The sequence below is a fragment of the Staurois parvus genome, unplaced genomic scaffold, assembly GCF_062004578.1.
Source record: "Staurois parvus isolate SC_StPar_1 unplaced genomic scaffold, SC_StPar_1.0 ptg000604l, whole genome shotgun sequence".
In the NCBI taxonomy this organism is placed as follows: Eukaryota; Metazoa; Chordata; class Amphibia; order Anura; family Ranidae; genus Staurois; species Staurois parvus.
The window spans coordinates 8,221,871-8,248,600 of NW_028318400.1; the positions used below are offsets into that span (position 1 = coordinate 8,221,871).

General features: G+C 35.8%; 1 protein-coding gene across 1 annotated transcript in view; it reads left to right on the forward strand.

Annotated features, from left to right (window-relative positions):
• The window catches only part of PCDH15 (protocadherin related 15), a gene marked incomplete at its 3' end in the record, with an annotated part of 1,039,494 nt that extends 1,014,231 nt beyond the window's left edge, over positions 1 to 25,263 (forward strand). The window contains exon 23 of the mRNA XM_089692803.1: positions 25,147 to 25,263. Within this exon, the coding sequence (XP_089548929.1) occupies positions 25,147 to 25,263 (117 nt within the window). The remainder of the gene's footprint in view (positions 1 to 25,146) is intronic.
• Between the last annotated feature and the right edge of the window lie 1,467 nt (positions 25,264 to 26,730).

The window sequence follows — 26,730 nt, forward strand, 5'->3', positions numbered from 1 at the left end:
GACAGCGCAATTGTCAGTTAAAATAACGCAGCGCTGTAATGCAAAAAATGGCCTAGTCAGGAAGGGGGTAAATCCTCAGGAGGGCAAGTGGTTAAACAATGACTACCATTTATCACAATGCAAACCACACTCCCTATTTGCATATTATTTTTCTCTAGTAAGGGTGACAAAATTGCACACAGCCCCACTTCATTAAAAACATTTCTGCAAGGAGCAAAGCACGTAATGCATTGACCCACAGCTACCAATTAAAACTCACTTTATTTTTAGCACTTTTGTTATTATGCTGTGCAATATAAATATTATCCCCTTTACAATGGTGATAAGAGATTTTTCTTAATTTTATATAGAAGTTCCCTTTTGCTGGCTCATGTATTTAAATTTTGCATATGTCTGCTAAACTCATATATTAAACAATGTATTATAAGTCTTTATAGCAAAAACAGATTGTGATAATCACTCCATCTATAATAACCTATAATTCTAAGTAACAAAACAACCTTTTTTTAAACCAATGAAATATTTATTTGTAAATCATTTGCATATTAATTTTAAGCCAGACATATTCAAATATAGTATTGTTATGTACTTAATATGTCTGGCAACATAATATAGCTTAGGTTGCAGAACACTTGGAAAAGCTCTTCAGTTTGTCTAACCTTTTCAAAGTCTTGAGTGACACAGGTGCCTACATGAAACATGCTGAACACAGAGATAGGGACTTGAAGGCAGAAAGTCTTAAGATATCCTTGGATGCTTTCAAAACATTAAACATCAACTGTCAATTTATTGGACATCTTATGCCTAAAAGTCTTTTGAAACTGTGTTTAATATAATGGCATCCAAAATTCACATACACACTATGAAAAAAAATTACATTATTTCTAAATGAGAAGAGAAAAATAACTCATTTCACATATTAGTTAATGAGCAGGAGAGCATTTATATAAAAACAAAATAGCATTATTGGCAACTGGCACTATTTATTCCAAACAAAAAAAAACAATCTGGTCAGCAACACTGCAATATAAAACTCTGACACATTAGCTAAAGAGATCCTCTAATATACCTGCGTCTCTGCAGCAAATTGAGGTTCATCACTTTTAACCAATAGCAGTGAGCATGTGCCAGAACAAAATGTAGCCAATATAAAAAGTATGGTTGGAGCAGGTGCTGAATGCATTGACTAGACAGGAAGATATCCTATGAAAATGGAGTACTTGAACGCATTCATTCACACGAAAGTGGGTGTGGGCGGAGCTCCACACGGCCACATTATTTTTAAATTGTGAGAAGATCCCCTGCCCATTGTCACAGGGAAGCAGATGTCGGGACATGCTATATGTTCCACCTTTAAAATGGGTGGAATGTGTAGCAAGTTCTGAAGGTAAACTTATCCTAGTATAAATTAAAGCATTTTTTATGATCTATTAAACTGAATTACAGGAAGATATAAAAACCACCCATTAATGCAGCTGTATATTTATTAATTCACTTTTCAGTTATTCAAATGCAAGCATGTACCTGTATTTGGTTTGGTATTAGCCTTTTCAATCCTCTATACTGCAGCGCTCAGACTAGGTTGGGAGGGGCAGAGCTAGGAAACAACTACCTGTTTGTTCTACAGCTGCCATGGTGCTGCACATGTTATCAGTTATGACACCAGCCATTTGATGGTTTGAAAGTTTGGCTGAGATCACAAGCAAATGTGACAGTTAGCATTCCCAGCATGCCAACAATTTAACTGTTTTTTTAAACTGTTAAATTAATGGGATTAGTTTTGCTTTAAAGCAGTACTAAATCCTCCTATCCTTTAGGCCTGGTTCACACTTGAGTATTTGAGATCCCGTGCAGAATCACTATAATTCTACCTGCAATCCCAAAACACTCTGAATAAATGACAAATCACACTATGCATTCATTTTCAGTGACACCAAAATGTAGTGCGGTTCTCCCGCAATTGTTACGCAAAGCTTGCAGCTCAAAAAGGAGCAGGATGAAAGCCATTCATCACCAGATCAGTACTTTTTTTTAATAACAAAACCATGTTAGTGACAACTATTATTTATTTATTTCAGGTACTTATATAGCGCCGTCAATTTACATACATATATTGTACATTCACATCAGTCCCTAACCCTCAAGGGGCGTACAATCTAAGGTCCCTAACTCACATTCATACATATACATACTAGGGACAATTTAGACAGGAGCCAATTAACCTACCAGCATGTCTTTGGAGTGTGGGAGGAAACCGGAGTACCCGGAAGAAACCCACGCAGTCACAGGGAGAACATGCAAACTCCAGGCAGCTGGTGCCGGGTTGGGATTTGAACCAGTGATCCTAGTACTGCCAGGCGGAAGTGCTAACCATTTAGCCACTGTGCTGTCAACTACCAATGTACCTTGAAATAAATACTTTTCTTGAAAGATTGTATAAGATGTTAGTACATGTTTATAACTTTTATTTTTAATTTAAAGGGTTTCTGTAATTCACAGGAGCCATTTAAAGCCAATTGCACTTTGAAATACTACCTTTGCTCTAATGCAGGTCGCCAAATGGTGAAATTTTGCTGTACCATCCCCATTTTTACTGATATTACGGCAAGACAAAAACCCATAATTTTGATTATACCAAATTCTTATGTAACTTTTTAGAAAAGGCTTGATAGGTAAATCCCATTATCACCAATCTTCACAAACTTTTTTTGCTTTTGTACCGTCACAATACTATTTTTGATATTGTAATGGTGGAACGCTTGCATCCACCAGAGTTTTCTGTATTTGGATTGATATTACAAGTATTTTCTGATTCATTTAAATTACGTTTGTTCTTGACTTTAATGTTTTATATTTACTAGCTTTTAAACTATTTGCAAAATATAACACAAATGGTCAGCACTCCATCAAGCCAATGTTGGAATTAAAATGTCAGTAAGGAAAATATAATTTTTATTAGGAAAAATAAGTAGAAAGTAAAGACCACAGAACAAAATATAACAATAGAACAGTAACATAAATCAATAAACAGTTTAAATAGCTTTGAAAATGATTATGAAAAATAATCTTACATTCAGTGTATTGTACAAAACTTACTGAAACACAGTGCATCTTAATAGGTACAGCTAGTTTGGTGGACATCTTTTTTTTTTTTTTAAAAGGCAAATATTAATGTCAAGTAATGATTTTTCAAGCTGAGGTTAAGTTTCATCTTTGCCACAAAAGACTGCATATAATTATCAAGTTTGACCATTGAATGGATTTCTACTTGCACCTCCAAAAAAAGTGTCTCAGTTCTTTTTTATTTAATATGAGAACTCTATTAAGGTCATTTTGAAGGACTTGTTTAATACAGTTGTAATTACAATTCAGTATAACAAATGTGAAGCCTGTACTATGCATGTAATTGTCTTCATGTCATTGTTAGATCATTTACAGGGTACAGGAAAGGTTAAGACTTATTTACTTTAATCTCTTCCCAGCTTCATCACCTGGGTGTGAATGTTCATAAAAACAATATGACTGAATATTCTGGCCTCAGGATTTTTATTACATTAGAAATCAAAGGTTCTGGTATTCGAGCACATGTTTTGGAGTACTGACCCACCCAAATATGAAATTTACAGAATTCACGTGCAAATTAAACTTTAGCTTAGATAAAGTATACTTACTAATGAGATCTAGCTGTAGAAGAAATTAAGTCTTGATTTGTTTAAAATGTCCTTCATCATGTTAATAGTTTTTGACATATCATTTCAATCACAAAGATCAGAAACTGTTATAATCAGGCTGCATATATAATTCCCTTTACTCATTAATAATCCAGAATTATGTTGGCGGAAAAAAAAATCAGCAAAGATTTAAGCGTTGTGTGACTCAATCAATGACATGTTTACAGGTGACAGAAACACTGGCTAAAAAAGCATATCCAACAGCAAATGGTGATTTACTGATGTACACCGTCAGTCTTTGGCAGGAGCCCTGAATTATGATATTGAAACTGCTTTAACTGATTTATCCCTTCTTTTCTCTTAAAGCAGGATTTTTATTATTTGCTGATAACATGACATTATACAGATGCAGTAATCATTTTATTATTATTATTCAGTGAAAATATGAATAATTTACTGAGTTTGTTTTTCAAGTATAAATACCTCCTAGGGAATTTGTGCAGATGTGATTAGTTCTCAGAAATACAGTCTATGGATGGTGATTGTCACTGTCCAAAGTCTTAAAACAGTATTCAATGTCTTTGGAGTCTGCAGTAAGGGTCTCAACAATGACTGGTTCTGCTGTTGGTCTATTTTTCCAAAAAGTCACCATGTTGAATTTCATAATCTTATTCAGCTGCTTCTCTTTAGCTTGACCACTTCAAGATATTGCCATGGCAAACACTCACATGGACAACATAACCGCTGATTAACCAAATTTCGATCCATTTATGTCCGGTCCTGTTTGAGAGCAGTCAATCTACTAATTGACTGCTCATGAATGGGCTTTCTGGAAAACTTTAGTTTGAGCCAATATGCTGCAGCACTGATCAGTGTATTCTGACAGTGTAGGATTGCCACGGGCTCCCACACTGTCAGAATAATATTGACACAGTGGGGAGGTTTCCTTCATCCACCACAAATGTGAGGATGGAGGAATCAGTTCAGTTTTTCATTCAGCCTGCTGACTGTAAAGCTGATTTGAAAAAAATAACAGCTCCAAAAGACCATCTGGTATACAGTATATTTAGTGCAGGAGCTAAGGAGTAACTGGAATATCAAGTGTGGGAAAAGCCTACATAAAGATTTCATAAATATATTAAGCACTTGATGTCCAGCTCCATCAACACTGAATAAAAAGCTACAAGAGTAATAACAACCAGGTTCTACATATAATTTAGGTGGAATACAACCCATTTTTATGCATATATCTAGCCAAGCTTGTAAATTTTTGGAGTAGGGTGAAAAAGAAAAGAATAACAAGAAATGAAAAAATAAAACACTGTATGTATTTTTACTGCTGAACATAGTAAATACAGAAACATAAAATTAGGTCACCATTACCAGCATTGCTAATGTCATCTAACAAAATACATATCATGGTTTTCATTCTCATCTAGTGGTGTCAATGCATTGGGGTTGATTTAATGAAGGCAAATAGGCTGATCACTTTGCAAGAGAATTTTCATTTTTCAAGAGAAAAATGTATGATATTTATAAACTAGCAATCCTGCTACTTTCAGTATGATTCCCTAATTAGCATTAGCATACTCTGAGTTGCTAAACCATTTTAGTTCATTGAGTGTCTAATAAAAGTATTTTCCAGATCAGAGGATTCACTTCACATTGCACTAAGGTGTCCGTTTATGAACCAGCGGTAATAGATCGCTGCTCAGTTCTCCGGCATTCTCGGAGAACATAGTTCTCCTGTGAATGCCTTTTATGAAGCAGTTCTTCGAACGAAGGGAGAACGGTCTACAAACACTGGAGAATGGTCTACAAACGTTGGAAAACGACTGATTTTACTATAATCTAGCAAGATTACAAGAAAAGATCAGTTTACTAAGCAGAGATAAATTATCGCTGCTTAGTTTGCGGTCCCTCCGATTCTCCAGCTCTGGGCTGGAGAATCTGGAGGGAGAACACAGATCTCAGTGAAGGGCTGAACATGTTCTCCGCTGATCTCCTGAGTGTCATAAACTGTGAATGACCAGAGAATAGCTGTGATCCTCTGAATCGCAGCTATTCTCTGTGTCATAAACGGACACCAAAATCTCTTGTATACCTGATGCAGGTTCATTGAATTCAAAACTCAATAGAGTTGATTTACTAAAGAAAAATTTTCAATTTGCAAGGAAATGTTCCCTTAGCTTAGTAAATGTGGCATCTCACTTTGTAAAAAAATTCCCAAGCTTGTGCAAGGGTGCTGTTTTGCTTGCTGTTGTAAATTTTCTTTGAAAGTATAGTTAGCCTCTAGTTAGCCAGTGAGGCCTAATTGGAAGGCACGTACTGAGCATGGAAGATCAGACAAGAGACACCAAATATATGCTGAAACTGTCTCAATTTATAAGTCTCAATGAGTATTAATAACAGAGAAGATGCGCAAGTCATTTAGTCTTTGTTCATCAGATGTTTGTGACAATATTAGATGGCTTCTGGGGTTTTTTGGTGGCACATCCCATTGCCTGGATATCCTTTTTTTAGGTTATGATGTAAGGTCTTAAGATTTGGTACAGATGTTTGTGTTCACAAGTTGCAACATTTAGATGCACATGTACATTGAGCATAAGATTAAGTAAAAGCAGAGGTTAATTTCAGTAACTATCTTATAAATCCATCAGTATATAAATTTTCTAGTAGTTATTTTGAAGGAATACAAATATATATCAAGATATTCAAAAGGTATGTTCTGCCACTATAAGGTACACCTTCCAATGACACTTGCATATGATTGGATGATGGAAGCCACTGGAGTCCCACCTCATTCACTGAAAAATCCCTTGCAAAGTGAACCTCTTCTTTGACTTTAGTAAATTAACCAATGGAATTACTGACCTGGAACAAATATGGAGATCTTAAAATCTAAAATCACTGTTACTTCCCTAGCTTAATAATTGTTCTGCAGCACTTGGAGCTAAACACATCTAAGGCAACTAGCATTTTCAAAAGGTAGTCATCAATAGCAGTCTATACATTTCTCTCAGGGCATTTTTTTAAGAATGGTAAAACTAAAGATAAACAGATAATTCTATTTAAAAATATGAAGAAATGAAAAGATTTCAAAGACTTTGAAGCTGAAGACTTCAGCTGTTTCCAATGAAAACAGTAGCTAGGAGCAAGTAGGTTTGTATAGAGCAGCATTTGCTGCTTAGGACAGAATAAAATAAGTTTTATTAACAACACAATAAAGAAGCTGTTACCAATATGGGACATGAAAGTGTAGACATTTAGTTCTGGCAATATCTGTGGGAAACATCAAAGAAGCATAACAAATACTCTGGTTTCATAACATAGTGGTCAGAGCATTCACCAAGACACTGGTAATTATATATTCAACTCAGGGATTCCTGCACAAATTTGTAGTTTCATATTACACAGAGGCCTATCTGCCATCAAGTCTCTTTGTTTACAGCCTTCTGGCTTTTCCCATCCTTATTATGTTTTTTATGAAATGCTATTAGCGCACATAAACCCTAACCATCCGTCATACATGAAGAACTGGGAACGAAAGCTTGGCTGTACATTTCCAAATGAGGATAGATTGAAGTCATACATGCTAATGCACAAACTCACCATAGCCAGTGTGGTGCAATGAAGGAATTTTAAGATACGCAAAAGATGGTATCATGCCCTTGTTTGTTATATACATAAGATCTTTCCTAATGTTTCTGACAAATGCTGGTAATGCGTAGCCTAAACAGATACAATGACTCTTGTGTGATGGGATTGCCCTCAAATAGTACTGTTCTGGAAGATGTGGTTTTTGATACCTGCACCTGACTAACCATTAATAATGCACCTCAAACATCCCTGTCTCCAATAAGCTTCACTTCCTGTGCTCAGTGGTTCTCTCTCCACTATAAAGAGGGGTCCTTCTTGTAGGGAAAGTGATCATTCTTGAACATTGGAAAATTATTCCTTCCCCCTTCCATGAAGGTATCGATTTGCACACTTAATTTCCTGATCTGGATGGAGGAATTTAAAGCCCAATTGTTAGGGATATGGTCCTCCTGGATTCTCTTTCAAAATAGTGGTCACTTCTGAGCTTTTTTGACATCTTGAAAGGTTTTTCTCCCCTTCTTTGAGATATGAGGCCTCCAAGATACTGCAGGCACCTTTCCCCAATTTCCCCTCCCTTTGTCTTGCTCTCTTTCTTTTCTTCCATTTTGGTGTTGTCAATAGATAGACTGCAGTTCTTGTTTGTGTATTCTTACCTCCTTACTGCAGTGCTTTTCCTGATTCCTTTGACATGTGTGGTTGTCTGTGCTCACCTATGGGCGTTGTCTGCTATTCTCTGGTGGTTTTTTTTGCTTCCCTTCCATCACTTCCTGGCCCGCATCCTAGTTTGCTTGTCTATATAAGACATGCTCAGTCTAGCCCACTTTGCTTGAACAACTGCTTAGTTCCTGTTTGTTGCTACTCCTGTATCCTGTATCTGACTACCCATGTACCAACCTCGGCTTCATCCACCGACTGTGCTTGTTTCCTGCCCATCCTGACCAGTCTCCGCTCTCTTGTAAACCTTAATTAATACCACGATTTACAAAATAAAAGTGTAACAAGAAAGTTGTGTGGTTAAAGGAGGTAAATATCAACCTAAGTGGAATGTTTATAAAATATCTATCAGCACTGGAAATGCTCACAAATTTCAATGATATTAACAATTGGACAGCCACTGGAAATTTTGAATTAGCCAGTTTAGGTTTAAGCATCTGACCTGTTGGGCTAAGAAAGAAGTGTGGTAAATGTTAAAATATTTTTCACCACTTTATAAATATCAAAGAAAACATAGATTAAAAGTTCAAACTTAAAAACAAATGCTGCCATAATCCCCAAAGTGATGTGATATAGTATATCTTTTTCCAGCATAATAGCTATGCTTTGGATTTTAATTTGTCATTATAGAATACAATTTTCAACTAATTAGTGTTAACAAGGTATAAACATTTGCTTTAGGTTAAAAAGAAGATAAACCAAATGATTCCTAAGCAATTACTGGCACACATACACCTTAAACACATTTTTGAGAACAACCTTTCATAATAGTCATAATAATCATTACTGTAATCTAATTGCAAGGATGAAGTAAGCAAAATTTGCATTAAAACCTTATTGAAAACGTTACTAATTTCACATAAGGGTTTTAACGGGGGGGTAGCAGTGTGCTAAACTCTTTTTGATGCAAACATTCTGCAATACATGAACAAGTGGCAATGCATGAAAACACTTTTTTAGGGACAATAATGTTAAATTGTGTGGGGGTTTTTTTCTTGTGCGGAATAAGTGCATTACTCCTTGAGGCAGTCCTCAAAACTTAAAACAACAAACAGCAGACCATGGTAAACCACACATGCAATTTATACAGTATACTTATATAATGGCATGACAAAAATACACAAAAAAATGAACAAAAAACATCCTTGCCACTTGCCACTCCATATATTGATACCCTGGCTAGCAGATCTGGGACAACCTACTGCTGCCCAGGCATTCAATGCTGTCTCCAAAACAAAGTATTGTGTACACAAGCTCTGTCTCACAAAATATTAGCTTTCTTTAACCACACAGCTAATACAATGCTCCCTAGTCAGACATGCACAGAAACTGGTTCCAGGGTGGACAAAAATTCATAAGCAGACTGGCAAATCTCTAAATTCAAGAATAACCAACCTCCTGCAGCTGGACTTGTTATCTAATCTGCCAGCCCAGCCACCTCAGCTTCCCTACTAAATCTTAGCTTCCTAAAAAAAAAACAGCAAACTGCCTGAATCTGGAACAAATATACTTTACATCCTGGACACAACCAGTAGATGTTTTTGTTTTTTTTTTTTGGCTTGCTGTCTTGATGTAAATATATGTCAGTACAAAATGGGGTTGATTTACTAAAAACAAATAGACGGTGCACTTTTCATGTACAGTTGAACTCATTTTCCCCAGAGCTAAATTAATGTGGTGAAGCTCTGCTAATTCAATCATCCAATCATGTACAAGCAAAAATTCTGTTTTTTAATTTTTCTGGCACCTGATTGTGTATTCTTTATAATGGAAACTTTACTACATTAACTAAGCTCTGGGGAAAATGACTGCAAATGCACTTGCAAAGTGCACAGTCAACCCCAATGAAAGCTTCATGGATTTGTCAGTACAGTACCAGTCCGACCGGTTCCTATCCCACCAAAGTAATCTTGGCTGCAACAGCTTGAAGCAATTGCCATTCATTGCTAGCTTGTTACTAGCACACTATTACATGAATATATGTGCTAAGAATAATCAAATAAATTCACAAGACAATCTACGCAACCCCCTGTTTGGACTATATATACTAGAAAGAAGGGTAGAAAGCACAAAAGAATAACAATCCATATAATTAGTAGTACATTTGACAATTAGTCAAAACAAAGACCAAAGCTGGTTCAGACAGAATTATTTTATAATGTATTTTCAATTTTAAAACATAATATTTATGTGTTAATAGACATGTGTCACTGCCATTGTTAAATTAACAATAAAAAATCAACTTCCAGAGAGAGAGAGGGAGAGAGAGAAATTTTTTTATCATTCTGTGAATTGGAAAATTTACATTTGGCAGTAAGCACATTTATAGCTAAAGCATCTTTCTAGCCCTAAATACATTTAAAATGAAACATTTAACTATTTACTACTACATAGCAGGTCTCAGAGCAGCAATTTCAATGCACTTAGCATTTGGAGTAATCAAATGGGCTATTCCCAGTCACTGTGGTGGTGGCTGAATTTGAATTGCTGTCCCCAAGGTGAACACTTGACTGTAAATTAGTCTTTATCGACTATTTCAAACATTTAAGCTCTTTAAAATGAAAATGCACTTCTTTGTTTTATTTTTGTTTTGGAAAGGATCCAGATAAAAGTTATATATATTAGTATTAGATGTCCATGTTCATTTTTGTTTTTTATTCAAATAACTTTTTTCATTTTGAAAAGCTAGGTCCAGTGTTAGCCTGCCATCAGTCATTTCATTCATATTCACAAGTCAAGAAGCAAATGCACTCAGCATGCACAAGCGAACTGTCTATTTTTATCCTCTCCGTCTAACTTCTGTGATTGTTGTGAAGCAACACATTTAAATGTTCATATTTACTGTTTTTATGTAATCATAATCTCTTCAGACCACCTCAGAACCCCCTCCTTCTTTTCTTCCCTTTTCTTATTGAAGATGTACTGGTTCCATGCTTTATAACTTTCAGGTTTTGTAGTCTACTATACATAGCACTGTGCTGCTACAGTGTGCTCTCTGTAGCAGAATGGCAAACCTAGGAGCTGATCTTTTCAGCTACTTGACTTAACCATAGACTACAGCTGTTACTGTCAGCTAGAAGTCCAATATTAACATCCATCAAGACACACTGCAGTCACGTAAACCAAGTGCTGTTTTAAAGAGACTCTGTCACTTCACCCTTTCAATAACAGGTTATCTTGCTAGAACACCCATCCACTAATGACACTTTACTTGTGCACACTTCTCAGCTGCTGTATTGCTCTGTTTCAGTGCAAAATCCTATCATTCTCAACCCTGCTTTGACTGTTGTCAACTCCTAAATGGAACTTCTTTCTTTTTCCCCTGTGATAGTGTTTGGGCCTGGCAATTGGTTACTCAGGCTGGATCGCTGCATCCTAGGACACGGTCACTTGTTCTTTCATGTCTGAAATAACAGTGCAACTAATCAGTGGGGCTATCAATGTGTACATCCCCTACTAATCTTTTAAATCAAACACAAACACAGACTAATTACAAACAAGATACTTTTGACATTGCAATCCCAACTCAAAACATTTTTGTTTTGCATTTCAGCTATTCACAGTTCTATCAAACACAAATCATTGAGACAACCTTGATAGGTACAGATTGGGCTCATTTACAGAAAATCTGGTAATATCAGATAGTTCATCAGCTGATCCAACAGACCTACCTTAAAAATTAGATCAAGTGAAAAGTTATCAGAGGGGATTACAGGTTATTTAAAACAGAGTTATGCAGTTGAACTTTTCATGGAATTAAATATTTGTTGCATATTTTCAGAATAAAAATGTAAATTAAAAATGTTATATGAAATTAAACTTTATATGAATATAGTGATGGGAAACTGCTTATAAATATTACATTTACAAAATACCATAGTACGTTTGTAGTTAATGTAAGCCTGGCATGCTCTGGTGACAACTCAAAATGTTGAATATATACGGAGGGTGAATCTTTCTAGCAGGGACAGCAGTAAAAGAAAAAACAAACTGGTGTTCTAATCTTCTCACACTATATACAAGACTAAAAACTGGGAGGCAGATTTGACAGGCCAGCCAAATGGTCATTCACAGTGTACCCCTGACAGGCTGGCAGAATGATGGCTTCAGTTGTTGGTTTCCTGCCAATGACTAAAGCAGACAACTGAAAGTTTGAATTAAGATTCTTCATTGGGGGTAAGTAGAGGGTTTTCTACAGAGGAGAACATTTTAATTTTGTAGTGGTATATGGAGGCTTTCTGGAATCCCCTAAGGGGGTTACCACTGAAGCTAGGAGGGAGGCCATTTAGCTTTGTGGGGAGCTGGCCCTTTAAGGCACAGTTGTGGCGCACTGGACATTTAAGGAATGATGATTTTGCTGTGGGATTAGCTGTGGCTTACAGTATTTAGTGCATTTTGTTGAGCACAGTTTAGCCAAGAGCTTCCACTGCAATGTACAGTTGCAAGAAAAAGTATGTGAACCCCTTGGGATTACGTTGCGTTTTGCATGAATTGGGTATAAAATGTGCTCTGAACGTCATCTAATGTTTGTGTAGTATTATGTTTAGCAGACTGTGTTCTTCTATTGTTGTGATTTAGATGACGTTCAGAACACATTTTATGCTCAATTCATGCAAAACTCCACAAAATCCCAAGGGGTTAACATACTTTTTCTTGCAACTGTAAAAGCTGCGGCAAGAAAACTCTTGAGGAGGTTGAATGTCATAACAGCCATCTTGGTTGAGGGCTTATGTCCTCTCTTGAGCAAGAAGTGACAGGAGCAGAGGAGAAAGAGGTGGGGCTGCAACATACAAGCTTACAGCTGCACATGGCCTCACTGGATCAGCTCAATCAGGAATGCTGCTGGCTCAAGGTTCCATAGTAAGCTGCCTCTAATACTGGTTGTTATAAACTGTGGCATCCAGTCTGTATTTATCTTTGGAACTATAAGTACTTTGTTGGCTTGTCCCACTTTGATGGGACAAACCAACAAAGTACTTATAGATAAACTGTATAAACCATCAAAGTGGCCAAGAATGCATCTGAAGCACTGAAAGTGTCTTACAAAATGAGTTTGGCAGAGAATCATGTGTTAACTGTTACATTACATATCAGGAGTAGAAGTCTGACATTCTGCTATCTCAGTTGATAAGGTCTTGATTAAGGAGAGTAGGCCCTTCACCTGGAAATCTTTCAACAAACCTACCAATATTGAGAATAGCAGGTGTCAATGCTCTAGCATTACATGCTGACTGAAAGGTGGACAAGTTTGTAGCAAGTGCAAAGGACCCTTGGCCAGAGGTGGTAGACCCATTTGTGGTTCAGTGGGATGTGGGATCTCTACACTTTGATTTTTGCTTACCTGTCAGTAAACGTTTTGCTATGAAATCTATGCCTGGATTGAATTCTGGTAATCCATGTGGCTCCATTTAATGGTGTGGCTGCTGAAATTCAAGTGCTGACAGACAGATAGTTATCAGATGCAGTCATCCACAACATGCTTAAGGTTCACACGGTCATGTCTCATAGAGTTTATCATCATACATGAATTATGCATTTTGCATGGTGTGAGTTCTCCTATCATTTCTCCAGCACAGAACAGAACAGTGGTTGACCTTGAACACAATTAAGGGTCAGAAATGACAGTTTTATTTCAGTTCCCTTTTGACATTACTGCCAATTGTCTGCATATTTATTGAGGGACCTTAAAATGGTATTGTTGTTCTTTCAAACAACCCCTTCAAGGATATTGAGATCCTACTGATAACATTCTCTCTCACTCTCCTAGTAGCCATTACTTTGAAATTTAGAGCCTCTGAACTGGCGGCACTGTCTTGCATTCCTCCTTTTTTCATTCTTCATGAGGATCCTGCACCTGAGACTCTTTCTTGCCTAAGGTGGTATCTGCTTTCTTCTTAAATTAAGACAAAATTCCTCAGTTTAGTAGCTTTGTCCAGAGTCCATCTGCACTAAGAAAGGTGCCTTACATTCTTTGGCTGTAGCCAGAGCAACTAGGGTGCAATTTTATGTCATGTCTGGGCTTCACAGGTTAGATTTCTTTTTGATGGTTGCAGGAAGACTAAGTAAGGGCCTCATAGCATTGACTGCTACTATCTCATACTGGATCTGGAAAACTGTTGCCAAAGCATATACCTCAAGCAACCGGAACTACCATTTTTAGTTACAGCATAATCTACAAAAGCAGTAAGTATATGTTGGGCTTTCTACCATCATATATCAATTTCACAGGTTTGTAAAATGGCCACCTGGTCTTCAGTTTCAAGTTTTTCAGGGTAGATGTGGCAGCATCAGCTAATGCCAGTTTGTAGTATATAAAGTTTTGCAGCCTGCAGTTTAATTTACCTGCATTGTTTTCTTTTAAGTTGGTTAGTTTTTTTTCAGTTTTTTAGCTAGCATCCTACTCCTGCAGTTGACACTGTACCTTGTAGATGATGATCTAAAGCAGAAACTTTGCTGTCAAATGCATGCAGAGAAAATTATTTTTATGAGTATAAAAATCCTTTTTTTCCAGATTAACCTCCCTGGCGGTATTCCCGAGTGTAGCTCGGGGTAAAGTTTCAGTACCACAAGTGGTAACCCCCGAGCTACACTTGGGAATACCATGCGGCGCTGCTCAGCGATCCCTCGATCACTTACCTTGTCCTGCGCTCCCGCGATGTCCCTCCTGCAGTGTCCCCGGCAATGTAATCCGGCGGATGCCAGCATCTGTCTTCTGGGTTCCGTCCCCTGCAATCGTCAGGACGTAGGGGGGACGGAACGGCGGGAAATTTGAAAATGACAAAAAGTGACATTCACTAAAATTACATAGTAAAACATTACTGTATGAAACCATTTCAGATACATTTTGTCGCTAGTGCTTTGTCCTGTGCCCTGCCTGCATTTTTACTGTTCTTATTGGCTAGAAACTGAGAAGCGTCCATGGCATCCAAAAAGCATCCCTTTAGGTCAAAAGCGGTTTTAGACCAGCTAGAGAACAGCGATAGTAAATCAGAACCACTTGCAGAATTGAATGATAATGATTCGTGGGGAAATTCGTCATCAGACACTGAAAACAATTTTGTGACTTTGCTCAGTGATGTGAGAACTTAGCGCTATATTTCAAATTTCAGTGTTTTTGGTTTGATTAAATTATTGAATTAAATTTATTATTATTATTTTTTATGAATATTTATTAAATTATAAGTTATGATTTCATGTTTCAAGTTTTATCCTACCCGAGATGTTTACTAGGCTCTTGTTCGGACAGATTTCAGTAAGTTATTCCTAAGAATTACAGGCCTACAATATAAAACGCCAAATTTCCATGCAAAATAATGGTACCACTTTCAGCACCAAAAATCTGAAATAATCATACCGCCAAGGAGGTTAAGAACATTTTCAACAAGCACAGAAAATATCTGTAATCTTGCCAAAAAAAATTATATACCCATGCTTTGCCCAATCATTTAACATGTACAGAACTGTTTATTTTGGTTAATTAAGGTTAGTATACTTCTGGAGATGGTACAATTTACATTATGATCATGTGATAAATATCGGTAACTGCATCGGCCATAACAGTTTCTTACCTAGGTAATGTATTTAAAGTTCCTAACTAGCTTTAGAGAAATTATTGAATTTATATCATTGAAAGGTAAGAGCTGAATCTGAATAGTGCATGGCTGTGTTTATGGTAATTGTCAGCCATCAAGTTTCATGGAAAGAAAAATTATGCATAACAGCTATTATTATGTCATGTGTGTACACATTCACTGAATACATAATTGTGCTATTTACAACTAACCTTCACATATCAGCTTGATTGTGTGCAGCCAATTTACTTTATGAATGAAGAGCTAAATCTGGGTTAACATGCTTTAAACCTGTAGTTTGGTTTCTGAAACACAATAAGTAACTGCAATCATTATATGATACTGTATGTATTGTAAGTTACAGTACAATATGCAATACATTGATGTTGATACAGTTACTACAATTTGATTTATTCTCATTTTCAATTGTCAGCATTAGAAAATAGTGACATTGACTTTTGTCTTGCTCTCATTAACTGTAAATACTATTAGTACCAATTTAGTATTATAGTGGTGTATGAGATCTATCTGAATTGTTAACAGAAGGAATGATGATAAATAATTTACTACTATGAGAATGAGTACAAGCATCATGGGTGTAAAAAAGGAAGATCTCTAGTACAGGATTTAAGGGAGGACATTGCAAAAAGAATTGTGGTCTCTCACATTGCAAGCATGATAAATATGGATATTGGGTAAAGCAGTATAAATGTTTTAAAAATACAATGTTCAATAAAAATGTTCATGGACATTACATAGTGGTTGTATATTAAAAACAATAATCATTAACCTAGTGCTCTTCAGGTAATATATTGTCTATGTATTCACTATGTTAACTAGGTTATGTATATATGTGAATACACCCTAATTACTGTAGGAGTGTTTATAATACACATAGCTAGATCTGAGAGTTCTTACACAAAAGAGGTAGTACCATCTGCATTATACATTTATTGATAGAGTTACATAATATATACAAATTACATGCTAAACAGTATTTACAACACCATGTACAGTATAAGTCCCTTGACTTATACAATATTTACAAATTACCCACAAAACCATATTTTCAATACAATGTACAATACAAGTATGAAGTTAGTTTACCTTGCACCTTTAGGTCTGGCCATGCTGGCTGCTGTGTGTCCCTGCATAAAAAATATCCACAGCTTAGTGACAAAGCATTATTTTTCCCCCTCCTTTCTGTACTGTGGCTAATATAATGCTCCCTAATTGGTCATTGTACCTAGCAAATGTATATTGGGCACAGCCTGATTGGAGGATTCAAAGAAGGATGCTGTTTACAACTCATGTGAGATGTTTTAAGGGACAATAAACAGGCAGACATTAGATGGAAATGTACATTATTTAAACCAATGAGTGTGTTGCAGCGTCAAACTATTCCTAGCTTCCATTTTGGTGTTTTTCTGTTTTGTTGCTGAAAGTAGTTTTCCACTTCAATCTAAATATATTTCTAATTATAATATTATTTACATCAGTTAATAGATATTTTACATAAACTCTTAGCTAACAACTAGCACTGTGCACTACTTGTAGTCTACAGTGTGCTGTAAATAGAGTTGGTAGATTTGTTTCTACATCCTAGAGAACTGCTTCTCAACCTTTTTTCAGTCAAGGCACCCTTTAAAATTCTGCATAATCTGAAGGCACCCCAATATAAAATGTAAAAAACTATTCTACACACATCCAGTACACCAAACGTTACAGGTGATTTATTCTTACAAAAGCAAATACACCTTTGTACACTGGTACCAATTAGTATTCCCATGTGTCTCTCTCATTTTCTCTCCCTCACTCTGCTAATGTGACCCCAGTGCTGCTGCAGAGGGCCAGGGGAGAGCCAAACAAGGATGATGTGCATGCACCCAATGTCCTTCTTATCAACTGATGATGTCACTGGTTGATAGGATGCTGGCAGCTAGAAAGTCATAAAAGTGCACAATGAAAACCTGTGGCTTTGTGTACTAAAAAGACAGGATTGATTAACCTGCTGGCTTGTAAAAAAATTTGTGGGCATTTTGCTAAGGCATCCCTAAAAATGCCTGAAGGCAACCCAGGGTGTCTGGGCACCCTGGTTGAGAAAGGCTGTCCTAGAGAATGGCTATCACATATTTCAAGCGGAGGAAGAGGGTCTCACCAAAATAGCTCCAAAAGCATATAATTCCATACAGTACTGAGTGATTGGACAGACACATTTTTATTTGAAAAACAAAATGAAAAAAAGTAAAGCAATCAGACAGCTTATACCTATTCCTTGCAATATATATGTACTGTATATGTGGTAAAGGTATAAGTTTAATGTTTCTGAGACATAGTAGGTATGCTTTTCTTAAAAATGTCCTTAAAACATCTGATTTTTCTGAAGCAGAAAATGAACAGCATGACTGTATTAAATTCTAATTAATTAAAATTACACAAAGGGCTCTATAACAAATGTATTTTCCATATTGTTAACTCTGATTACCTATATTTTTTTGGCATAAAGAAAAACATTTGCATGATACTGATAAGGCAAAATCCTTGAAAATTAGAATACCATGCGCTATAAAAAATAAATTATTATTTTCTGGCAAACTCCCAAAACATGATGGTTGCTAGGTTTCATCTCTGTGCTAGTAATATCATTCTCATTTTATTCCCACCAGAACACATTATTATAAAATGATTATTTAGGTGAGTTACATATGCTGCCCATATTAATCTGAAATAGAAACTGCAGGCAAACTGTTTTGACTTATATTTAATATGTTAGTAAGTAGAAAATAAATAGAAACAATGTTGATGTCATTCTAGGGATAGCTGGACTTGCTTGCCCTTAGGGAATCAGAGCTGAGTTGCCCTTGGCAATAGGGTCAGCTACATGCTTCCATAAATTACTGAGTAGAAGAATGATCAAGTTCAGTCCTGATACCTCCAAACCAGTTCACTTATCTGTATTTCCTCTCCCAAAAACTGCAGTTACAATACAATAAATGTTCTAAAAGTTTTTCTTTAAGCTGACATTACTGTAAGTGTACTTTATAAGTACTGTATTATATGCAGTACTCAGAAAGTAAACAAAAACTTTTAGTAAATTCTAAAAAACTATGGCTAACAGCATACATTTTTAATTGTATATAGTATGTGCATTGTTAATCACATCAGTACTTATGTAATTCACGTGACCCACATATATTTGTTTAATTTGTAATTCACAGTTATCTTAAACTCAAACTCCAGCCATATTTTTTTACTTTTGAGCAAAATGGGGAAGACCCCTATCAAGTTTTTATTTCAGTTTGTGTCACCTCTGGGAGGTTTTCCACTCACTTCCGGTCAATAACAATAAATAATGTCAGCAATAACACTGATAATGACTCCAGGTCCTCTTGATTTTCTAAAAGTGGTATATATATCAAAATCTGTAAATCCCCAATATCCCTGTTTAAAACCATGACATGAGCAAATGCATTTTTATTGTTAAAAATGCTCAAATAGTTATATGTATTTTAAAACCATAGCAATAAATCCCATTAAAACCTTGGTCCACTGGTGTGCTGTGGATATACAGTGCTCAGCATAAATGAGTACACCCCTTTTGAAAAGTAAGATTTTAATCAATATCTCAATGAACACAAGGACAATTTCCAACATTTTGACAAAACTGACTTTTATAGAACATCGGTTTAGCTCATTACATGAAAGTAAGGTTAATAATACAACTTAGATTACAAAATTAGTTGATGCAAAAATGAATACACCCCACAACAAAAACTACTACATCTAGTATTTTGTATGACCTCCATGATTTGTAAGGGCAGCATCAAGTCTTGTAAGCATGGAATGAACACATTGGCGACATCTATCTTTTTCCTATTTTTCAAGAATGACCTCTTTTTGGATGCTGGATGGAGAATGATGCTCATCTTCAGAATTCCCCAAAGGTGTTTGATTAAGTTCAGATCAGGAGACATATATGGCCACTGAATCACTTTCATCCTGTTCTTCTTCAGAACTGCAACAGAGACCTTAGATGTGTATTCTGGATTGTTGTCATGCTGGAAAAGTACACGACGACCAAGGGCATGGAGTAATGATAGCATCTTCTTTTTCAATATAGAGCAGTATATTTGTGAATTCATGATATCATCAATGAAATGAAGCTCCCCAACACCAGCACCACTCATGCAGCCCCACAAAAGGACACTGCCACCACCATGTTTGACTGTAGGCACCAAGCATTTTTCTTTGTACTGCTCACCTTTGTGATGCCATACAGTTTTGAATCCATCAGTTCCAAAAACATTTATTTTGGTCTCATCACTCCAGAGTAAAGAATCCCAGTCATCTTCTTCTATTTCAGCATGGGCCCTGGCAAATTCTAGAGAGGTTTTTTGTGCATGGGCTTTAGGAGAGGCTTCCTTCATGAATGACACCCATGCATGCCATTACTCTGCAGTGTGTGCCATATTGTGTCACGGGAAACAATCACCCCAGTTTGGCTTTCTACTTTTTTTAGCTAACTGCAGTGAACTTGCATGGCAATTTTCTGCAACCCTTCTCATCAGAAGATGCTGCTGTCAAGGGGTTAACTTCTGTGGACAGCCTTGACATCTCTATGAAATGGTTGCAGTTCCATCTTTGTTAAATTTTTGTATCACTTTTGCTACAGCATTCTTGATAAGTAACTTTGCTGATCTTCTTGTAGCCTTCACCTTTCTTGTGTAAAGAAATTATTTTCTTTCTCAGGCCTTGTGACATTACTCTTCCATGTGGTGCCATTGTTGACAGCATAACATGGGAAAGAGTTTTCTTTGTTAAGTTGCACCCTTTTTATAATCAACTGTCTACTGGACACCTGTTTAATGAATAATTCTTGTTAATTAGGATTTTGTTGTCTACAATTTAGCTCTGTTCCTAAGACTCTTATTGGGGTGTATTCATTTTTGCAACATGGTCTTGAATAATTTGTTAGGAAAAATACTTTTTTGTGTGTGCAAATGAACAAATATTGTTTACAATCAATGGCCCACATTTGTGGCAGTATTTTGTAGTATAGTGTCCCATTGAAAATGTTGATTCTGAAAAAAAGTAAAGGTTTTCAGACACATCTATTGGGGTGTACTCATTTATGCTGAGCACTGTATGCTGAGTTCAAATGGAATTCAATGAGCATGTCTACATAAAGAAAAAAAATATCTGTCATTAGTCTATGGGCTTGATTTACTAAAGGCAAATAAACTGTTTATTTTAGGGATGTTGGTGAAGGAGGTGAAGCCCTGTTTTCTTCCATCATCCAATCATGTGCAAGCAAAAATAATGTTTTTTTTTAATTTTTTTTCCATTTTTTTTTGTTTTGCCTGTGATTGGATATTCTTTGCAAATTGAAATGTTACTGCTTAGCCACATTCACTAAGCTCTGGGGAAAATTTCCTTCAAGTGAGTAACCTATTTGCTCTATAGTAAATCAACCCCTATAAGTGGGTCACATCAATATATTCAAATCCACATGAGCTGCTTAGTTCAGCATCATTCAACAAATCTCTAGTTCATGATGTCAGGGCAGCCATAAACACACACCAATCTACACGTGTATTTTTCTGGATATAACTTGACCAGATGTACACAAAATCTCTTTAATAAATGTGATGTGTGTGAAAAACTTGTTGCTAATGACAATGTCATCTAGTTCTCAGTGAATTCGCAAAGCCGCAGATCTATATATATTGTGAAATATGTTCATAGAAGATTCTACTAATAAGTGGAAACACTTTCCTCTGTCAGTTCAAGCTTATTTACAAGCATAGTTATACTGTACAGAATTGTTGCTACTATTAAATCCTCCCTAAACTTCTCATTGCAGATGTCAACTTTTTCCCGGGTATAACTATGATGCACAAACTTGTTGCTAGTAACAACATGATACAGTTCTCACTGGTGGACATCTATCAAGCCATTATGTGGCACAATCAGTCACAAATCATGTTGTGTCTCCTTCAGCAAAGTCTCTGTGACAGGTTTCAGACCTGTGCATCTGTATTCATGGGCAGTCAAGTGCAACAAATTGCAAAGTTCTGAGGCAGAATTATTACTGAAGATGAGACAGATTTCATTCCAAATAGATGCATTCAGTTGCAGTGTGACGTCAGAGCAGCAAAGGAGGAATGATACATTGATAAATGTCCCCCACTGAGTTTACAAGAGTTCTTCAACAAATAAAGCGGTCTGCAAAATTCTTCTTTAGAATTATCAGAGTTGATTTCATATGCACATATGCTCAATGGGGTCCATTTGATAATATATTTTCACAGCAGATCAAAGTTTTTTTTAATGGGGATTGTTACCATGGTTTTTAAATGTGTATAACTATTCAGGTATTTGTATTAATAAATATACTAGCTATGAAGGCAGTTTCTGGTTTCAGTTTTTTGCTATTTATTTATTTATTTATTTATTTTTTTTATTTTATTGATTATTATTATTATATTTAATTTGTGTGGTGCTTTGTTTAGTATATTTAAAATGAGCTATTGGATATTTATGCATTCTAACAAGAAAATATTGGGAAATGTTTCCAACTGGGAGGTCAATTCACTAAGAGATAAATATCATATGAATTGTTTGCCTTAGAATAACTCATGCTGTATTTAGCTCAAAAGTAGATAGTTTGTTACAAAAAATATTTTAATCATTATTTAAGGAATAAATGTTACATTTTTTTTTTACATTTTTTTCACATGCTAACGTTTAACCATAGAGACATACAGGAATACTGAAAAACTAGGAAAACATTCTATTGTGCCTTCATTTACAAAGTGGTCTCCCTCTATTGCAATGTTAAAAACTATTTATATTCCTTAGGTAAGGGCATAACATTACCACACTGAGACATCATTTTCTTTTATGCATTTTCAATGCTGCTCCTAAGGGTGTCTGGCATTTCTTTTTCTGCTTCTAAATGCCTCTAAATGGTAGTCTACGTGTTTAGGCACATATAGGCAGTTAGAAGAGTCTAGAGGCATGGGCGTTTAGAGGCGAAAAAAAAAAACTTGCCAGCTCGTCCAGGAAGAGTGGCGTTTTGACAGAAAAAAAAGTAAACAAGTGTAATGTGTGTAAATGTGTGTGTGCTAGATATATTTAGAGTTTGAGTGTTAATTTATTTCAATGGCCAGAATAAATTATTATTTTAGCCAGTGAAATGAACTAACGCCCAAGTGCTTGACAATCCTAAATGCACCTGAACAGGTTACACATGTTTACAGCAGTCTAGGAGTTTTTTTTTTCTGACAAAATGCCACTGCCAGAATGAAAGGCATCTAGGAGAGACAGCAAAATGTCCAGTGTGCATGAGGCCCTACTGACCAGCACAGAGTTCTCCTCATTGGTATTTTCTATATATCTAAAATATTAACTGCCTAAACCATGAGATAAATAGCATTGTGTTTAGTAAATTGGCTTTAATTTATTCTCTATTTTATTGTGGTATTTACTGCACATGTTTACGTAGTTTGTAAAATTTACTAATATGTAATATTTTCCTTTGAAGAATTGGCTTTTTTATTATTGCATACAATATACAAAAAAACATCCACAAATATTGTATGTGATAATTGCTAAATATTCAAGTAAAATGGAAAGAGTTAAACTCTGTGTCTGGACATTATTACTGTCTGTGACATTCTGTCCTGATGATATCTGCTACCTTTAGTTCTTGTCCAGGTGACATAGGCTGCAAGAGGTATAGAAAGTGAGATAAAATTCTCCCAATGGGGTCAGGAGTATCTCTTCCAAAAGTATGCAAATATAGATAGGATGTAGTTTGAATTGTTTTAATTGAGTTTCTTTTTACTCAAAAGGGTTGGGGGGGTGTATAAACAGTGATTTAGATTCAAAGATTCTAATTTTGTAATATGAGCACATTTTCTAGGGAATTTATTATTCTTAAATACCAGTGCATTTAAATAATTAGCCAGAAAATAGTTCTGTGAATGTTTTACAAGAAAAATATTTTAAATAACAAATTATATTCCCTTTCCCCATGATTTGAATGGTATGTGAATAAGTACATTTTACATGTTAGCTGTTTCTCTGTTTGACTCACATTGTTGGTTATGTACATAGAACCCCCATTACTCAGGTGGTACCATTTATCACAGAATGTCCTCACAAGCAGGGAGCAGCACACAATTTAGCACACAAATTCGCCATGTGATGAACATTTTTTTCTACGGCAGGAAAGTATGCTTCCAATTTTTCCAGAAATGTCAGCAACAATACATGTACAGTGCATGGATTATACATAATTTACTAATGATAGCTTTGGCTGAAAGAGACTTAGGAGTCAATTAACACCGCATGCTATTTTCGACTTAAAATAATTCATGCTGTATTTATCTAAAAAATAGTCAATTCATTAAAAAACATGCGTTAAGTAACAAATGTGTTCAATATTTATGTTTTTCAATATTTAGCACTTAAATCTAGCATTGTTTTTTTTCTATGCTAGTACTGCACCAGAGGAAGATAGTTCTGTAAATGACTGCACATAGAAATACTGTGAAACTAAGAAAACATTCTAGGGTGCTTTCAGCCACAGAACAATCTCCCTCTGGTGAAATCTTACAATTTATTTTCTTTCCTGAGCTTAGAGTAGAATATTTTCACACTGATACATTGCATACTTTTAACTTACTGGCCAGTGCAGAGTTCCTGTCATTGGTATTATTGTTATGGGCATTACTAAAATACCAGCCTACTGCACCAGGTGATAAATAAAGGATGTGTGTGTTTAATGATGTATTAAATTTTTTGTGGTATTTAATTAAAATTTTAAACAAATGTGCAGTATTTACCTAACATTCAATATTTTACTTTGATGAACTGACTCTTATTATTTCATGCAATATTTCTGAAATGTATGTTTTGTGATTTTTATATTGCATGCTATTCCCTTTAGTGAATTGCTTGCCAAAAATACTGTAAATACATAGCTGAAATCATTATCTACTTTATATTCTTGATGGTTGAATGGGAAAATAAAGCATAATAAAGCAGTATGAAAAGCATACTTTATCACAAGTCTATACATGATCAAGGTAATTTAACAAAATAGTGCACACCTTGACACAACCAAATATTATTTTTACCTTGATTTCCTTTTTACTACCCCAAATCTAATTGATTGTCATGGGATGCATGCAATAATTGTACTTTATAGCCCTTAGATTTGATGTAAGATTACTATGGTTCATCTAAATATTCCAATTTCAGTGTATCATTTAAAAAGTGTCTATTCCTCAACCATATTAGTTTGTTGTACACAGAACATGTTGGCCTCAAAAGTTTATTTTCTGAATGTGCAGGAAGATTTTCCTGTACTCCATGCCACATTTAAACAGTATTGAATTTGTTGATTTTTTTCTCATGGGATTTATGTTACATTTTATCAATAGGATTGGGAGAACTGCAGGCTTACTACGATAAGGGAAGATGACTGAATATTCTTTGGAAATCACATTGTTTAGTCTGTAATGTAATTCACATCTACTGTGAAAAAATAAACAAATACTGTTTTTAATTGTGTTTTTCAGGATATGAATGATTTCACGCCTGTGTTTAGTCGAGCACTCTACTGGGGAATGGTGGCTCCAGATGCCCTAAAGGGCACGGTGATAGTTACAGTTACAGCTGAAGATTATGATCCTCCAGTAAGTCACAGTCATGTATTAATACTATTGTGCCCAAGTGAGAAACATCTTTAACCCTCATAAATGACCTAGCCCATTGAGCATTTACATTGATTTTTAAGTCTCTCCCGGCAGTAGAGCTCATACATTTTTTATATTTGCCAACTGCTTGTCATTATGCTGCATTTTGCAATCATTTCAACCAACCTGAATACTTAAAATGGTCTATAACTAAAACATCAAGAGCTAACAATTTTTATGTAGAATGGTGAAAAAAACAAGAAATTAAATTTTTTTTTCCACAGCAAATACTAGATATTTCACTTATTACATTTCATTGCCTGTAATTAAATAACATATCTTAATATAAAACTAGATTTTTAGAAATGCAGGGTCTGCATATCTACATACTGTATGCTGAGTACAAATAATTGTATACCAGTGGAACTAGCCCACTTGTGATGCAGAATGATAAGCAAGTTGTAACCGCTCAAATATCTATCTTAATTGTACGGTACAGAACACAGGACATGTATTCAAAGACCATAGGTTGTATGCAGGCGAATGAACACTGGCAAAAAATTTGCTAGGTCCGCCCCTAGAACACACTCAGCTTGACCTACTCTGTGAGACTCCAGCAGTTTTTGCTAATGTCCTTAGGTTATGGAATTGTTCTCCACTTTAGAAGTATTTTTGTTTTTTAGCCCATTAAATGTTTTTCTTCTGACACTTCATCAGGATAAAACTGCTTATTACCATGGGCTATCTAGCAGTATTTGGATCTGTCAACCTCAATGTGTACCTAAGGGACCATATTTAGACCCCAATGTGTAAGGCCAGCCTTTAAAATTTGCTTTGGACACTGGAGCCTGCATTAGGCACTTTCCTTGACATAAAGTACAATATGTGTAGTTAGACGCAGTGTGCTATACAAGTTCAGGGACATGATCCATTTCCATGGCTCCCAGACCCTGGAGGACCTCATCATAGGTATTTCCACTGTGACTGGCCAATCCTGGAGCTCTAGCAGACCAAATTTGGGTGATAACGCAAGACCGGTTTCCCTAAGTGTTTACACCAGTTCCTGACTTTTATTATGATAAAAGGCAGTGCATAGTACACAATGTGGTTTTAAAGGTAGATACATTGGGTGTTTGTTTTACTTCAAACCCCTTTTATATTTGTCTCTAACCTTTCTCTGTGCAAGCAGTTTAAATTTTATCTTTTTTCTCCTCCTAGCTAGACTAGGAGGAGGTGTATGTGTCATGCCTCATAGACGATGTATTCCCATACACCTTTGCACTGAAAGAGCATCCAGGATGTTGCTGCACTTCTACTGACATCTGCTAAAGACATTAAGCCACAGAAACATGGTCAGTACTTTGATTATAGTGGCTCTTGAAGTCAGACACTCAAAGCCCCATCCAGTCCAATACACAAGTACTCTGTTGGGGATACCCTCATTTAGCAATGGTGAATCGTGTGTGA